We start from the raw sequence: 16,461 nt of genomic DNA on the forward strand, positions 1-16,461 counted from the left end.
CCTTTTCTTCAATAGAAGACAGCAAAGAAATCAGCTGATTGAGTTTCAATACAATATTGACTGGACTAGCTTCACCGAGCATCTGATAACCACAACAGAGAAACAAAAAGAGAGAGATATGCATCATTACTAAACCACAGGGCATGGCCTGAAAGTGCAGCAGTCTCGCCCCAGAACACCTCACAAACAGAGCAAGGAGCAGCACTGGTTCCTCTGCTACTCTAATCCTTAACAGGCAGTGCAGGAGCACAGAGTTTGGCTCAACAAGCAGAAGTATGGGAGGGTGGAAGGATGAATTTGTAAACCTTGTCCATAAGTTAAAGGCAGCTGGGCACGCAAGGGACTCAGCTTGCTGCTGGGGGACACTTTTGCATGACCAGGACATACAGAAGTCCTGGACTTGAGGTTTCTGGGCTGCTGGTAGGGAGAGGAAGGTCATGGGGCTTAAGGGGGCTTGGGGAAAGGAAGGATTTGGCATTGAAACATCCTGGAGTGTTTATGGAATGAGATGTGCAGTCCCAGCACACAGGCTGAGGAAGAGTGAGGAGATTGACGTTCACTGCACTTGCCTCTGGGGCAAGAGATGGGAGCAGGCAGAGCGGACTACGGGATAAGTGAAACGGTGGGGATACAATTCACTGTGTGCCCTCTGCACTGCAGCCACAAAGAGGCTAGAGAGAACAGAAGTTGTAACTGATCACCAGAATCCCACGGGTCGTTGCTGTGCTCTCCCCCCATGCTGATAGCCACCCGCACTCCTCTCTCCTCCTTCTCCTGCTTTTCACCCAGCTTACTTGTGAGCGCTGATGGATACCAGTGTGCAGCTGCTGCTCAAACACCTTCTGGATGGATTCCAGAGATGGGAGAGTCCTAGAGGCTTCACTGGGAACAGAGACATGGCAGAGGTTTAAGGCTGTAGTGAGGTCCTTGGGTAGATTAGCGCTTTCTTCAGACAGAGTCACTACAGGCATGCATTCACAGTAGGCTTGCTCTCGCAAGTGTCATAGAATGACAGAATGATTTGTGTTGGAAAGGACCTTAAGATCATCTAGTTCCAACCCCCCTGCCATGGGAAGGGACACCTCACACTAAACCATATCACCCAAGGCTTCATCCAACCTGGTCTTGAACACTGCCAGGGATGGAGCATCACTATAACTATGCCAACTCACAGACCAAAGTGCACTCAGAGATCTCAATGCCCAGCAAGGTTTGGTACCTATGAAGGCTGCAGCAGCGGGAGCAGCTCGGTTTTGCAAAGGTCTCATGCAGCTGCTGATGTTGACGCAGGATGCTGGGGACACTGCATGAAGAGGAAACTCATTTTCAGATTTTCAGCTCACATGCCAAAGAGGGGCTGGACTCAGCGAGGGGGTGGAAAAGCCAGCCTTTAATCTCCTGAACGGGAACTGTTTGTGAGATTACGAGACTCCTTCAGCATTTCCCAATTAAGATTCCACAGGATGCTCATTTGTCAAAACACTGTTGTACGAATTTGGCACAGAAGCCATGCTGTGATAATGACAAGACTTATCAGGGAAAGAGCAGCCAGGGAGCACAGGTCAAAAGGAAGGTAGTGGTGGTGAGTGGCGCTAGGATGCTTGCATTGTGCCTAGTCAACAGTGGATATTAATGATTTCCCTCACTTTCCTAAGCCTGATCGGACTGGATTTTATGCCCTGTTTGCTGGGAAAAGTGTTTCAAAGCAAAAGTATGCCTGACTGTCTAAAGATTAGATATTTGTCTAGGTGCTGAACCATGGATGATTAATTGCCTAAATTAAGGACTCATGTTTGAAATGTCAGCCTGAAAGAAATTCAGACTGAAATTAAGATGCAGATGAAATGAAGACACGAAATGCTATGGGGCACACAGAAGGACAAGACCAAGAGTGCAGGATGTGTAGGCCATCTTTTGAAAAGAGAGCAGCAGCTGCTTGAAGCAGTTCAGAAATGATTTCTTATAGGAAAACTGCCCTCTGTTTACTGTACAGTGCAACATGTAGCACATGTGTGAGGATGGGTGAAGACCAAGTGCAGGCAATCAAACTCAACAAAACCACAAAGTGGTTTTAATAGCACTGATAACTCCATTTGTTTTCTGCTCTTGACAGAATAAAAGGAAATAAATATAGTGATCATCACTGAAGTGTCAGAGGCCTGTGTGTACACATACAATTGCACAAATGCTGGTATCACAAGTGCTTGAAAAGACTCCATGTACCACTTATCCAGTGAGGGAGAATAAACAGAAGCATGCAGAACAGTGATCTATGACCAAATCATGGCTCCAGACAGTAGCAGGCTGACTAGGCCTCTACTAGAGTTTTTCACTTCAAGCTGGTATTAAACTCTGAACAAAGTCTACCTGCATGGGTAATCCCCACTGTGTGCTGCAGTGGCACAAAGCTCTTCATGAATCAGTTTTCCAGCCCCTAGAGGATTCCCTGACCATGGAAACCCTTTTATGCCAATTTATTTTAGCAATGGATGCTCCACAAAAGTATGCATGAGCCTTACAAGTCTCTGTTTAACTTCAGTTTTAGTATATGAGCTGCCAGAGCGAACAACCTCTCCCAACAGTGGTTGTCCCATTGTCCCTCTGGCTCTGAAAAGAAGATGTGACATGGTTGTCTGGACTTCTTTGGCCATAGAGAGCCCTAGTGAGCTTTCAGTGCCTCTAATGCATACTGGGGTCTGGTCATTCCTGGATTAATCAGTGATCAATGGTGAAGAGGGTAAGGGTAACTGATCTCAAACTCTGCCTTCCCAGTCTGCTGTAGCCTAGCAGTGCTTGAGCTTGTCAGTCAGAAATGGGTCCTGCGCCTGTCCATGGGTAATATGTGAACTGCAAAAGGCACAGACTGGTCACTAACAGTTGGCCCAACTCCTCTCCAAATCCAGTGGTTCACTATAAGCTCTTTTCTTCTCCTAACCACTCAGCAGCTCCAGTATACATCCCCTCTACCTTGCTAGCAATGGCAGTCAGTATTTACCCACAGCTTGGTATCAAAATGCAGGAGTGAGTGAGACAAAAGTCATCAGGGTGCTCGTATTTCACAGTGATGGCAGTGTGTCTGGGAGCAGCTCTGAAAGATGGCACAGTTGGGTTCTGGGAGATAGGGAGAAGCTAGAACACAGCATCACAAAACCTCAGGCTCACAGCAAATCAGTGTGGCTCACAAACAGCCACAGCGAGTGTCCTCCTGCACGTTCTGAGCCCTTGGCAGTGCCAGGAAATTCAAAGGAGCATCAGCTCAAGCTGTGCCAATTAGAATTTCTTCTTCTTGTCTGTTTGTTTAACCTGTTCTGGAATATTGTGAAAATAATGAAATTGAACATTGTTAAGAAAAAGAGGACACAGCCACTGAGCAGCAGCCTAGGAATTACCTGTGCATTTGGCTGGAATCCCTGTGAAGCTGAAGAAAGCTGAGGTAAATAAAAAACTAAATTTAGGTAATGCCACTGATTAAATTGGAGAGTTCAGAAGTCCAATCAGGGAAGTAAGCTAAAACCCAGATAACCTTGGAGATTAAGACTGCAGAAAGCAGTAAGATACCCAAGCACTTGACTATTAGTCAGCTAAGGCTAAGCAAATAGCTTGGTTGGATGGTAGACATCCATGGGACAATCTGAACAGAGGAGGAGAGGTTTCTCAGAGAGATCTGGGACTGGAAACAGGCTGCAGTTCTGGACTTCATGAGAAAACTGAGAAGGCAGCTTCATCTTGCTGAAATACTGCAGGTGTGGGGAGAAAATTCTGCTGAAGGGATGGGAAGACCTGTTAACATTCTATTATCTAAAGGGACCGATAAGGAAGCTGGAGAGGGACTTTATACAAGGGCACATAGGGACAGGACAAGGGGGAATGGCTTTAACCTGACAAGAGGGGAGATTTACATTAGACATTGGGAAGAAGTTCTTCCCGGTGAGGGTGCTGAGGCACTGGCACAGGGTGCTCAGAGAAGCTGTGGCTGCCCCATCCCTGGCAGTGTTCAAGGCCAGGTTGGACACAGGGGCTTGGAGCAACCTGGTCTAGTGGAAGGTGTCCCTGCCCGTGGCAGGGGTTGGAACTGGATGAACTTTAAGGTCCCTTCCAACCCAAACCAATCTGTGATTCTATGATACTTGAATGGATTCTGACCTTGTTGTATCTTCTGTCTTGCCATCCCATGTGCATTTGTGAGGAGCAGGAATGTAAAACCCAGATAAGGTGAAGAGGAGTAAGTGGGAAATGGAAAAAGCCAACCTTCATCATAACAGCGGTAGTGGAGGTATTTTCTTAACACAAAACTCTCACTTGTGATTTCATTAGATTTTAGTTTCCATTGTTCAGGTTTATTCTTAGCAAGCCACCTGGGTCTCCCTCTCTGTGGGTGTAGAGAAGCAAAACCTTCAAGCAGGGCGCAGAGGAAGGGCAGCATTTTGCACAAGCCAGAGGCTTGCCTGTGGGCAGCTGGGCTCTCAAAGAAGGAACAGAACTGCATATATTTCCCCTTTTGCCTGGTAAAACATGCACAGTGATCACTTCAGAGGAGCAATCATGGTACCAAGCAACTGAGCCTCTCACTCCCTGCCTTTCTTCCACGGGTTAAAAGCCAAGCAAATCAGTAATATACATCCCTCATTTTAGGCTACTTGGAAAACAAGATCGGGCCACTAGCACTACCAGCCTCACTTCTAAATACACCGGAGAGAAGGATTTTGCAAGCCACAGATACAAGTGTGGAACTATGTGCCCTCTGCCATAGAGTACTCTAAGATCTCTGCAGACGTATGCAATAACTTCCTCTTTTGCTTACAAGCAGCAAGGTGGGGGAGTGAGGGTGGAATCACATCCTTTCACCAGAGAAAGAGGGAGCTCTGCAAGGTTCTAGTTCCCTATTGGAGTTTACCTATTTGGGACCTGGAAGGTCTATAAATGGCAAAGGTAAAATTAGTAGAGTTGAGGCTTGTTTCTCTTTTCATTTGAGCTGGACCTCATTGACATCACTGGAACCACTCCAGGTTCACAGTGCATTAGTGGGAAGGAAAAATCAGTGTTTAAAACATAGCTATACACCAGTGTGTGCTTGTTTCCATAAATGATTCCTGCCTGACGATTCTGTGGGTGTCACTTCTGTATTACCAAATTATGCAGTTAATCATTAGAGCATTTTTCATTTTGTTTCTTTCTAAACAAACCCTAAAAAAACAATACTCCACTGACTGAAACCGCCTACAGGGGAACTTCGCTGTCAGAGCTGTCTCTTTTATATAGATTTCACAGCTTTGGACCAGAATCACGGGTCATGAGATCTAAATATAATGTTTTTGAGGGTAAGCCGATTTCCTGTGCCAGAAATACAGGTTCTGAATGCATGCACGTGGAACCTGTGTTAGACTACAGTGTCACAACACTATACTCTGAAAAACGGCCCCCAGTTACCTGAAGAGTCCTTTGCAAAGAAGTGCAAGCAGTTTCTTCAGCTGAGGAAGGTTGCTTGAGCCAGTCTGCACCATCTCAGAGTCACTGATGATGTGAACTCGCAGGTAATCTTGGATGAGCCTAAGATGCTCATCAGGGACACTGTGAGAGAAACAGGCAGGTCAAAAGCCAGCTCTTCCCCCTGTTCCCAAGTATCAGACAGCTTTATTATTTTTATTAATATACACAGCTCTATTATTTTTCTGAAACTTCCACTGGTTGCATAGACAGATGGGAAGCAATTTCCCTTGGATTTCAGTGTAAATACACAGTTCTCAGAACTGAAACACAGATTCCCTGTTACACTGGTGACATCTTTTCTTCCTCCTCTTCCATACCAAATCCTCTCCCCATGACTGCTGAGCTACTATGTCAGGAGAAGTCTTCTGAAACCCAGCTCTGTCAAAACTGCTGTGGGATCATTAGCCTTGGCAGGTGAAGCCAGGCTGCTGTGAGGTCGCTAATAACAGCTCAGAGATTCCAGGGACAAGAAGGCTCCCTTTCACCTCACCAAGTCCCACTTTGAAGGTTTTACTCCAGATAATTCAAAACTGTCCTAAGGGGCTTGAGACCACAGAGCTGAACGGGATGCTCTCTTCCCTGTCTCTGTGGTGCCTGGACTCCAGCACCACAGGGAAGGATGAACCAGGTAGACTGTGCTGTCTTGTGCCTCGATAAATGCAGGAGGTCCCAGCTGGCTTTGATGATGCAGATGAAATGGTGCAGGCAGCTGAACAAAACTAGATTCCTCCCAGTGTGCTACCAAGCCACCACAACAGGACCTGTGCTGCCATCCATGACCCCTGTTTGCTCACAACCCCTCACTGCCCTGCCAACAGCCATGCCTTCTGATTCTGTTTTCATTTTACTTTTAAATCTAGTCATTAAATGTCATGTGGCTTCCTCTGCAACTTCAGTGCATGTCCAGATTTGACAGCAGGTGGGACAATGTGAGTCAGACCTGTAGCTGCAGTAAATCAGTGAGTACCTGGAAATCCTCACACAAGTTTATTCTTTTTGACCACTGGCTGGTGCTTTCTGATACAATCTGTAGTTTTAGGTACATAGCTGATACAAGTTCACTCAGATATTAACAGCTTTTATATTAGAAACCTATATCCCAGCAGAGAAAGTCTATTGGTGATTTTAATACTTCCAAAAAGTATTTTTTCTAGATGACAGCTGGACTGTAAAGAGTAGCCAATGCACTGTAGATCTTATTCTGTTCTTCATTTGTTAGTATGAATAAGTAGTTTCATGAAATCAAATAGGTCTAAACAGAGAGGCCCAGAAAGAACAGAGCTGGGCTGAAGGCTGATTCTGCAGCGCTGTGACTTGCCATCCATCCTCACCTGCTTGTGTCCTGGTGCTGCAGCCGCTGGAGTAGTGTCTCGGAAAGGGACAGTTTGTTAACATCTACCATCTTGGAGTTCTCAGGGAGAGCAGATACCTCCTTTGTCTCGCTGCTTGGCAATGTCATGAGGATGTTGCGCAGAGGCAGGATAGGAGGCGTGGGTACCAGGTCTGGCAAGGAGGAAGGGAAAGGTACAGTCACCGCCAGCATGGCAATTTGACCCCCTCACCCATAGGCAGGGCAGAGTCTATACCACAGTGGCAGTCACTGCAGGAACCATCCATTCTGAACTGCCTCTGATTTCAGAGCTGGAAAGCTCAGGGCTTGATACTGGCCAAGCTCTGCTCTTGGGGACATCAGTGGTGTGAGATCAGTGGGCTGAGCTGCCAAGCTTCATGTACAAGCAGTGTGTGCCTCTGCCTGGCAGTGTAACCTCATCCGAGTCAGTTTGACTCTCCCATCTGCACAGCCACTATGAAGGTTAATTAGTTACTTTGAATATAATGCTTAGACAGCATAGATGTACCTCATACATATCATTACCAGATCTGCCACTGGGGCAGAATCAGGTGGAGGGACATGATTGAAAGAGCACCAGAAGCTGATAATAGAAAGAAATGAACAGCTAAAGTAAGGAAACACAGATGAAGAATATAGAACCCATAATCCAACACAGAGGGGCTGAGCATCCTGCCTTGTCTTTAGGGCATCAAGTTGGAAGCATAAATGGTTTTCCTGCTCTGTAATGCTGTTGCTCAGCATACTCTCCTCTCCTGGGAGAAGAGTAGGTTCATCTTCATTTATCCTAGCCATGGTTCACGGTTGTCTTTCTTTTCATAGCAATTGCTCCAACACTTTGTTACACATGTTGTATGTAGCTGGTTGAGTTGTGAGGTTTTGTTTGGTTATTTCCTAATGGTGACATTTTCATTACGAAGAGACATTTAAAACTGATTCATTGCTCCTGGGCAGAAGCTGTTATTCACAGAGCCACTGCAGCACTGAGCAATGGCACAGCTGGGTTGTGCATCTGCAGGGTGCTCATCTTCCACCTCTGCAATTCTATGTGTAAGGTGGCCAGACATCTATAGGCCTTACATGTCTCCAGCATGATGGCAACAGGTGCCTTAACAAAATTAAATCCTGGACATGAACAGCCCAGCCTCAGTGCTAGTATTGCTTCATCTAAAGGCTTTCAGTCTTGGCTAGAACATAATTCCCTTCTGCTCGCCTCTCTGTGTATTATTTTTGCTGTAGTTCCCTCCTCCACCATGAAAGCTGGAGACTCTGCAGCTGGCCAGAAACCAGGAACATCTTTCCTGAGCAACTTTGCAAAATCTTGTTCTGTTTCTTCATGAGAATTGCACACCAGAATCTTCCAGCTACTATTAGACACCCATTGGATTGCATTAATGTACCCAGGCACATCAATCTGCTTTAGTGCACACGCCTATCTGCCTGTCACAGGCAGACTATGAGGGACTATGGGTCATAGTCACAGGGACTGTGTCCCTCAGACAAGTTTTATTGTAATGCTAGTCATTTCCGGACAGACGTCAGAAAGGACAGGAAGGATGGCTCTGTGGGTATGACCTTCCCCTGGGATTAAGGAGAACAATGACAGATCTAAGAGATGATCCAGGAAAAATCTGAGGAACGATCCAAGACCAGCAAGTGTCAGGAACCCACAGCGACATTTCGTATAAAATATTTGGGATGATGCCAACCACACCTCATCATCATACATCTTCCTTTATACATAAAGTTAGGCTCTCTGCCACTGAACATCTGCACCCTCTGGTTATGGCTGTTAAAAATGTCTTCTGGATCAGAGCAGATAAGGGAGCCTGAGTTCCAGATGAATCAAGACCTGCAGCAGCTGCAGAGAGATATGCTCCTAGTCTCTAGGAGAGCACCTCTGCTGCTGAGACAGTGGCCCTACTGATGCAGTGAAGGGAGAAGGGTATAGAGATATGCGAGATGGCTGGATATAAACCATCTTGAGTCCAAATGAAGGACCACAGATTACTCAGCCCTGTATGTGACACAATATAATGCAAAGAGTCTGAATGTATTCCCTCAGGTGGGCTAAAGAGATGCTTCAGATGCAATACCATTCCAGAGCCATGAGGTCTCACTGCCTCAAGGTCTTGCCAGCTCAGGCCTCTCTACACCCTGCTCCATTTTACTCCATGACATGCTGTAACCCCCCTGCCTGCACTGTGTATATCCAGTCCAGAGGATGTGTCAAGGGTCAGTGGCAAGTATCACCAAGTCACATCATGGGTTTCTTACCAGCATCCTCCTCTGGTTCATCTGCAGCTTCCTCTGCTTCCCTTAGCACTGGATATTTGAGGTGCCATACCAGACCCATGTTCTCCTTCTTGTAAAACTCTATCAATTCCACCAAGTTCTCAAAATACTTCACAGGAACACCCTCTGATGCCTGAAACAGAACACAGAAGCTGTCATGGTATGGGACTTCCTACTGCAGAAACAACACTCCTCACAGAAGGAAAAACAAAGTCATAAAGAAAACCCCATTACTGCTGTAGTCAGCCAGCCCAGCTCTCAGTGCCCATCTGACCACAGGCTCTGTGCAGAAGGACTCCTGCAGTACAAACAGAAACAGATATAAACACACACATGTCCCAGCCAGAGTCAGCGAAAATGGCAACCTCAAAGATTCACTGAAGCCAAATGGAAGAGCTCTCTCATTTGAGTCAGTGTGCTTGGCTTCAAAGCAAAGGAAGACTTTAAAAATAAAGTCTTTTTTTGCATTCCCTCTTCTAATGAGAGCATTACTGGACTGTATTACATTTTGTACTATCCAGGAAGAATTCTGCTGTGAAATTGCAAGATAAACATGTCTAAAGCTGGGTATGAGCATCCCTTCCAGGATTCAAAGGCCCAGAACTAGGCTCAAGTGAGACAAGCTAGCAAGGTACTGTCACTGAGAAAGCTGAGGCTCCAGACACAGCCAGGATGGTGAATGCACCACGCATGACACTGAGCTCACCAGCTGAGTTTTAACTGTGACTAAACCCACTTCTGGCACAGCCCTGGCCACTGATCTCAGGAAATGGATACTTGCAGAGGGCAAACACAGGGATATGATGTTTATAGAGGTCTTCAGAGGTAAAGCTTTAGAGCAGTTATATCTATGTATTGGTGCAAATGGTGAATCTGCTGGATTCACCAGGCAAGAAGAGCTGCCGTCCACACAACCCTTGCCCATTGCTTCAACAAAGGGCCCTACCACAGACTGATAAATGATTTGTAATGGCTCAGCACAGACCTACTGACCAAAAGAAAGAGCTCTTCATTACCTCCAGAACTGCACCTAAGTACCATCCAAATCCACAGCAACATGTAACCAAAGCTCTTCCCAGGGCATGCTCTTCCCACTGGGGTGCTGTTTTTGTGGATGCAAGGTTTTCCCAGAGAAACCAGCCTAAGAAAGCCCTGTCTACACATGCAGCAAAACATAAAGGACCCAAGGCAGAACAGTGCAGAGTAGATGCTTACCAGCCCACAGAACTGTTCTTGACTTAAAAGATTAACATGGGGAGTTGCTCACAACCCAGGATACAGCAGCGGTGGGCAATCAAAAGGAAGACCTGATGACGCTAATGGCAGGCTTGACTTGCACTCTTTTATATGCATAAAGCTAGATTTTGCACAGGAAACACTGTAAGCAACTAACTAATGAAAGCTTTGCCTCCAATTTGAAGTAACTTGTTATACAGCCACACTTTAGACAGTCTGCCTAACAGGCAGGGTATTTTAATTTCTTTTTGGATTGCAATTCTTGGCTGTAAAAATTAACATACACAAAGTTTTAACACAAGTTTGAACAAGCTTATTTATACACTATTTGTGTTTGTCCAGTCTCTTATGAATGAAGTTGCAAAGCCACTGGCCATCATATTTGAAAAATCATGGCAGCCAGGTGAAGTTCCTGATGACTGGAAAAAGGGAAATATAACCCACATTTTCAAGAAGGGGAAAATGGATGACCCAGGGAATTACAGACCAGTCAGTCTCACCTCTGTGCCTGGCAAAATCTGGGAGCAGATTCTCTTGGAAGGCATGCTAGGGCACATGAAAAAGAGAAAGGTGCTTGGTGACAGCCAGCATAGCTGCCCTAAGGGGAAATCCTGCCTGACCAATTTGGTGGCCTTCTATGACGTGGCTGCAAAAGTGATGGACAGGGGTGGAGCAGTTGACGTCATCTACCTGGACTTGTGCAAAGCATTCGACACTGTTCCACACAACATCCTTGTCTCTAAATTGGAGTGTCATCAATTTGATAGGTGGACCACTCAGTGGATAAAGAACTGGCTGGATGGTCGCACTCAAAGACTTGTGGTCAACGGTTCAATGTCTGGCTGGAGATCAGTAACAAGTGGTGTCCCTCAGGGATTGGTGTTGGGACCGGTCTTGTTTAGTATCTTTGTTGCTGACATGGACAATGGAATTGAGTGTGCCCTCGGCAAGTTTGCCGATGACACCAAGCTGTGTGGTTCTGTTGATTCGCTAGAGGGAAGGAATGCCATCCAGAGGGACCTTGACACACTTGTGAGGTGGGCTGATGCCAACCTCATGAAATTTAACCATGCCAAGTGCAAGGTCCTACACGTGGGTCGGAGCAATCCCAGGCACAGCTACAGGTTGGGCAAAAAGGAAATTCATGGTAGTCCTGCGGAGAAGGACTTGGGGGTGTTAGTCAATGAGAAAATGAGCATGAGCCAGCAGTGTGCACTCACAGCCCAGAAAGCCAACCGTATCCTGGGCTGCATCAAGAGGAGCGTGACCAGCAGGTCGAAGGAGGTGATCCTGCACCTCTACTCTGCTCTTCTGAGACCTCACTTGGAGTCTTGTGTGCAGTTCTGGTGTCCTCAACATAAAAAGGACATGGAACTGTTAGAACAAGTCCAGAGGAGGACCACGAGGATGATCAGGGGACTGGAGCACCTCCTGTATGAAGACAGGCTGAGAAAGTTGGGGCTATTCAGTCTGGAGAAGAGAAGGTGTGGAGACCTCATAGCAGCCTTCCAGTATCCGAATGGGGGTTATAAGGTTGCTGGTGAGGGACTCTTCATTAGGGACTGTAGTGACAGGACAAGGGGTAACGGGTTGAAACTTAAACAGGGGAGGTTTAGACTGGATATAAGGAAGAAATTCTTTCCTGTTAGGGTGGTGAGGTACTGGAATGGGTTGCCCAGGGAGGTAGTGAATGCTCCATCCCTGGCAGTGTTCAAGACCAGGTTGGATGAAGCCTTGGGTGACATGGTTTAGTGTGAGGTGTCCCTGCCTGTGGCAGGGGGGTTGGAACTAGATGATCTTGAGGTCCTTTCCAATCCTAGCTATTCTATGATTCTATGTCTGTTAACAGTTTGTGTTTAAAAGGCAAAGGTAGCAAAACCAAGAGCATTACTCATGGTGAGCACAACACAGAAAAGTATCTTCAGTGAGTCCTAGCAACAACATTTCCTTTTAATTCTTCCTAAAGAACAAAATCTTGAGACAGAAATTAGGGCAGTCCTGTCAATACTGAACTGCATTTGAAACCCTCAGTGCCCTCAGGCCTGGCATCGTTTTTAACTACACTTACATGTCTTGAAAGGCACATTTTTGCAACAAACGTGTGTGATGTTTCTGAGAGCTCTGCCTATACAGGCTCCTTTTCTGTCTCCTGAACGTTCCTGCATTCATCAACATCTGTTATTCTTGTACCCTGGAAAATGTCGCATTCAGCATGAAGGCAATGCTTGGGCAAACACCTGTTTTGTGAAGCCAGAGGTGGTGAAACAAATTGCTGCTTAAAACTTCATATTACCATAACAGCATAGGCCAGGTCCTGCTTGGCTAGAGCAGCACAACCTGAGCAAGATCAGAGTGACTGATGGTTTACACCAGATACTGCAAATAGTGTCTTGGTTCTCAAAAGCTCTTCTGCTTCTTGATGCCTACTCTGAAGGTGGGGAATCAGGGAAAACCATCAAGGAAAATGCATTCAGCTCTAATCCATCATATGAAAGGATCCTGCAATCATGGTGCTGTGCTGGGATAGACCTGGAAGAGCTCAGTTCTGTGTTTCTCTGCTCATATTTCCTGCAGTATCTTCCTCTGCTCCAAAATCCCCATTTTTGCGCTTATTTTGTAGCTGTGACCAGCAGTCCCCCCTGGCAGCCCAGAGTGCTCTGTTAGCAGCACTGGCTGCAGGATGGCAGCACAGCCTTCGTGCCCAGCTCATGGCCGTGTTACCCACACTTCATCCTCTGGATTTAACCTGCCTGGGCTGCCTTCTGCCCACCACCTACAGCACCCATAGATGGACTGACATGGGAGACAATGCTTTTGATGGACTGCTTTGCCCTAAGCTATCCCAAAGGGCACCTGGAAAAAGGCATCAGCCCCATCAGAGCACACGCTCTGACCTGAAACTCATCAAGGGTAAACAGGATGGTCAGGGTTTGCCATCTGCATATTTGTAGGAGAAAAACTTTGCCATCAGTGCTCTCCCACCTCTTGAATTACTGCAGTCTACCCTGGCTCCTCCTCTTTCCAAAGTTGTCTTCACACTCCTACTTCACTTTCCAAAGACCACATTATCTTCCTGCTCTCCCATATCTCCCTGATGGATGACTGTCCCTGAAGCTCCTCCATCCCACCCCTGCAAACATCGCTCCCACCCTCAGTGCCCAAGTACTGTCTTCTCAGCCTTGTTTTTCCTCTCAGCTCCTGCTCTCCCAGAGCACCTGCAAGAAGATGGATTGTCCTGCACAGCTCTTTCAAGGTCAGATGGAGCCTTGATGTAAGTGGGAGGAAAGGCTGAATTAGCACTTTTTGCTGCCAAGGACAGTTCAGTTTCTAAAACGGGGCTGGTCTCTGTGGTAACCAGAGGGAGCATTTTGTAACAGGCCTCCTTCCTCTAACTCATTGCACCACGTTTCAAGAGGTGACCAAAGCCTGTGGTCCTGCTTAGATTCCCCCAGTGGCCATACGCCCAGCTCGTGCTCGGTAGCTGGATACACGCACAGAGCAGCCCCACTGTTATGCATCCTTTCTGCCCTGGTACTTTCCCACCATCTCCAGCCATCTTCCTTGAATGCCACCATCTACTCTCTCCACTGGTATTTGTGGCCATGAGGAGGAGCTGGTCTTTCATTCACCAAGATCATTCATTCCCAAAGAGAGGGAGTCTACATTCCTCCAGCAACCCACCTTCCCTGAGTCCAGTCAGGATAGAAAGGACCAACTCCCCACAGCACGCAGTAAAAATAAAAGATGGTATTTTCATATATTTGGAGACAAACTTCAACAGAGAGCTGACATGTATCCCAGGCAGCTGCACAGAAACAGTAGGAGCTGCAATAAGGAAACAGGGAACCACCTGTGGTCAGGCTCAGAGGGAAGTATGGGGACCCTCAAACCTGCTCAGCACCCACTCACACTGGGGAAGCTCGAAGGCCCTGCCCTGCACCACAAAAGCCACAGCAAGCACCACCTTGCTATACATTAACTTTGCCATCACCAGAGCCTGAAAGTAAAGATTGCTGCATTATTCTCACTCACTTTCTTTTGTACTATTATTGCTGTTATTTGCAAGGGCCTCAAGAGGAAGCGTGTGGGAAGGGCCGTGCCCCTCCAGCACAAAGCAGTGCCCAATAACCCTCTCTGCCCGTTGGCCTGCACTATGAAATGAGCTCCTGTTGGTTCAAGGCACCCCCAAGATTTCCTCACTCACCCAACAGAGCAAGGCACACTGCTTTGCTCTGCCTCCCTCTGCACAGAGGCACAGCAAACACTATGTTGTTGGAACTGGGACAGAGAACAGCAAAGGCAAGACCTTGCCACAGCACTTGCTTCTCCCCCTGGGGAAAGGATGAGAACAAAGCCTGCAGATGTTAGTCATGTTGTTTGACATGACTGCAAGGTGCTCAGATACCACTAGTGATGAATGCTGTGTGAGCCTCCCAAGATCCAACAGCCCATAACTTTGCTACCAGCCACAGCACAATAGAACTATCCCCCAGGCCATGTGTTCCCAGCCTAGCACTGCTCGTGCTCATTAAATGATGGCTGCGTAGCATCATTTAACACAGAAAACCAGATTCAGTAATGCTGCAGCTAGCGCTCATGTTTAGGTGACCTACCTGAAGGCTGGTCAAACAATCTGCACTGCCAGCAAGTAAGGAAAGCAGCATGTAGCTGGGACATATGCTTTCTTCACACTTGAACTTGTGGCAAAGATTTATAGGTTGGGAAGGAAAAGCAGTGATGGATAGTTGCATACTGGCACTGAGTCGTTCCACATTGCGTTGCAGGGTGCATTAGTGAAAACTGGACTGATGGTGCTCTCTGAATAGATGTCCTCAAGACAACCACACTGCATGACAGAAGTGAGGCAAAATGGAGCCTAAACTTCGTGCCAACTTGCTCAGGCTTTTGAAGGTGCAGACGTGGAACACAGCACTGCAAACAAAACCAAGCAGAGCAAGCTGGAGCCACCCGAGCAGAGCGCAACAATGAAATCCACTTCCCACCCCCTTCCCGCTGCCATTTAGTAAGTATTTCCTCGGGGTTATCACAGGATAGATCTCATTTTAATTGCCAAGTGAATTGTTCCAAGTCATTAGAAACGTGGATGGCAAGTGTCATCTCCATGGCAACACACATATCCCCCAGACCTGTGCTCACACTGCTCCCAGGACACAGGCACTCCTTCCATGGCACCACTGCTGGTACCTCAGTTTTGCACTGCTCACAGCCATGACATACAGGAAGGAAACACCTAGTGAACATACGCAATATAGGGAACAGCCTGTAGAACAGCAGAGTTGCACAAAGGAATCTAGATAATAATGAATCAGAGGCTGTGTAGGAATTTTATAGTGGGAAACTGCACTAGAAAAAGCGTGCCTTTCTAAGATCTATTAGTAGGAGTGTCATATGAGATGCAGGAAGAAACTCTTCTGCTGTACTTGGTGCCATAAGGCATTAGATGGAGTGTTGTGTCCAGCCTAGAGCACTTTTTATGGAACATGTAGAAATCCATATAGAGTCCTAGTGAAAAAATATGGGCATGGCTGAAGAGCTGGAAACTGTGATTTAGGAGGAAGGCTCCGAAGCCAGGGACTGGTTTGATGTGGAGACTTGTAAAACTAGCACAGTCTTACAAGTTTTACATTCTATTATGAAGATGATGGCAACCAGCAGTGTGGGAAGTCCCTCAAGGACAGCAGATGTGGCTGGCTTACTTTGCAGTAGAGGAGGTTTACATTAGATCCTGAGGAACCTTGCCAGGCAGAGACAGCACAGTCAGGCTACACAGGGGGAGTGTGTGTCCATGTCTCTAGAAGCATCTCAGTGCTGACTATCCTACCGAGGCATTTCTCCCAGCTGGCTGATCCTGCTTCAGCCTGAAAACAGAACAAACACTGGGATCAGAGACCTCATAAGGCCTCACTGCTGTCCCTAAGGAAGCCCTTGGCAAATCCGCATGCTGCCTCTTTGTCCAGATCCTGCTGTATCCTTGGAGGAGACTGGTAAAGCTGAACATGACCACACTTGTCATGACGAGCCCAGCCATTTCAACTACATTACAAACCGTGGACTCTCAGATCTTCTGACTT

The 16,461-nt window shown here is 46.9% G+C and overlaps 1 protein-coding gene across 1 annotated transcript in view; it reads right to left on the reverse strand.

Moving 5' to 3' along the window:
* Positions 1-16,461, reverse strand: part of INPP5D (inositol polyphosphate-5-phosphatase D) — a 57,067-nt gene that overhangs the window by 18,926 nt on the left and 21,680 nt on the right. The window contains exons 3-7 of the mRNA XM_031043681.2: positions 9,116-9,266; positions 6,819-6,990; positions 5,428-5,568; positions 795-882; positions 2-82 (exon numbers count right to left, since the gene is read on the reverse strand). Coding sequence (XP_030899541.2) covers positions 2-82; positions 795-882; positions 5,428-5,568; positions 6,819-6,990; positions 9,116-9,266 — 633 coding nt within the window. The remainder of the gene's footprint in view (position 1; positions 83-794; positions 883-5,427; positions 5,569-6,818; positions 6,991-9,115; positions 9,267-16,461) is intronic.

This window comes from Melopsittacus undulatus, chromosome 6 (assembly GCF_012275295.1).
Source record: "Melopsittacus undulatus isolate bMelUnd1 chromosome 6, bMelUnd1.mat.Z, whole genome shotgun sequence".
In the NCBI taxonomy this organism is placed as follows: domain Eukaryota; kingdom Metazoa; phylum Chordata; class Aves; order Psittaciformes; family Psittaculidae; genus Melopsittacus; species Melopsittacus undulatus.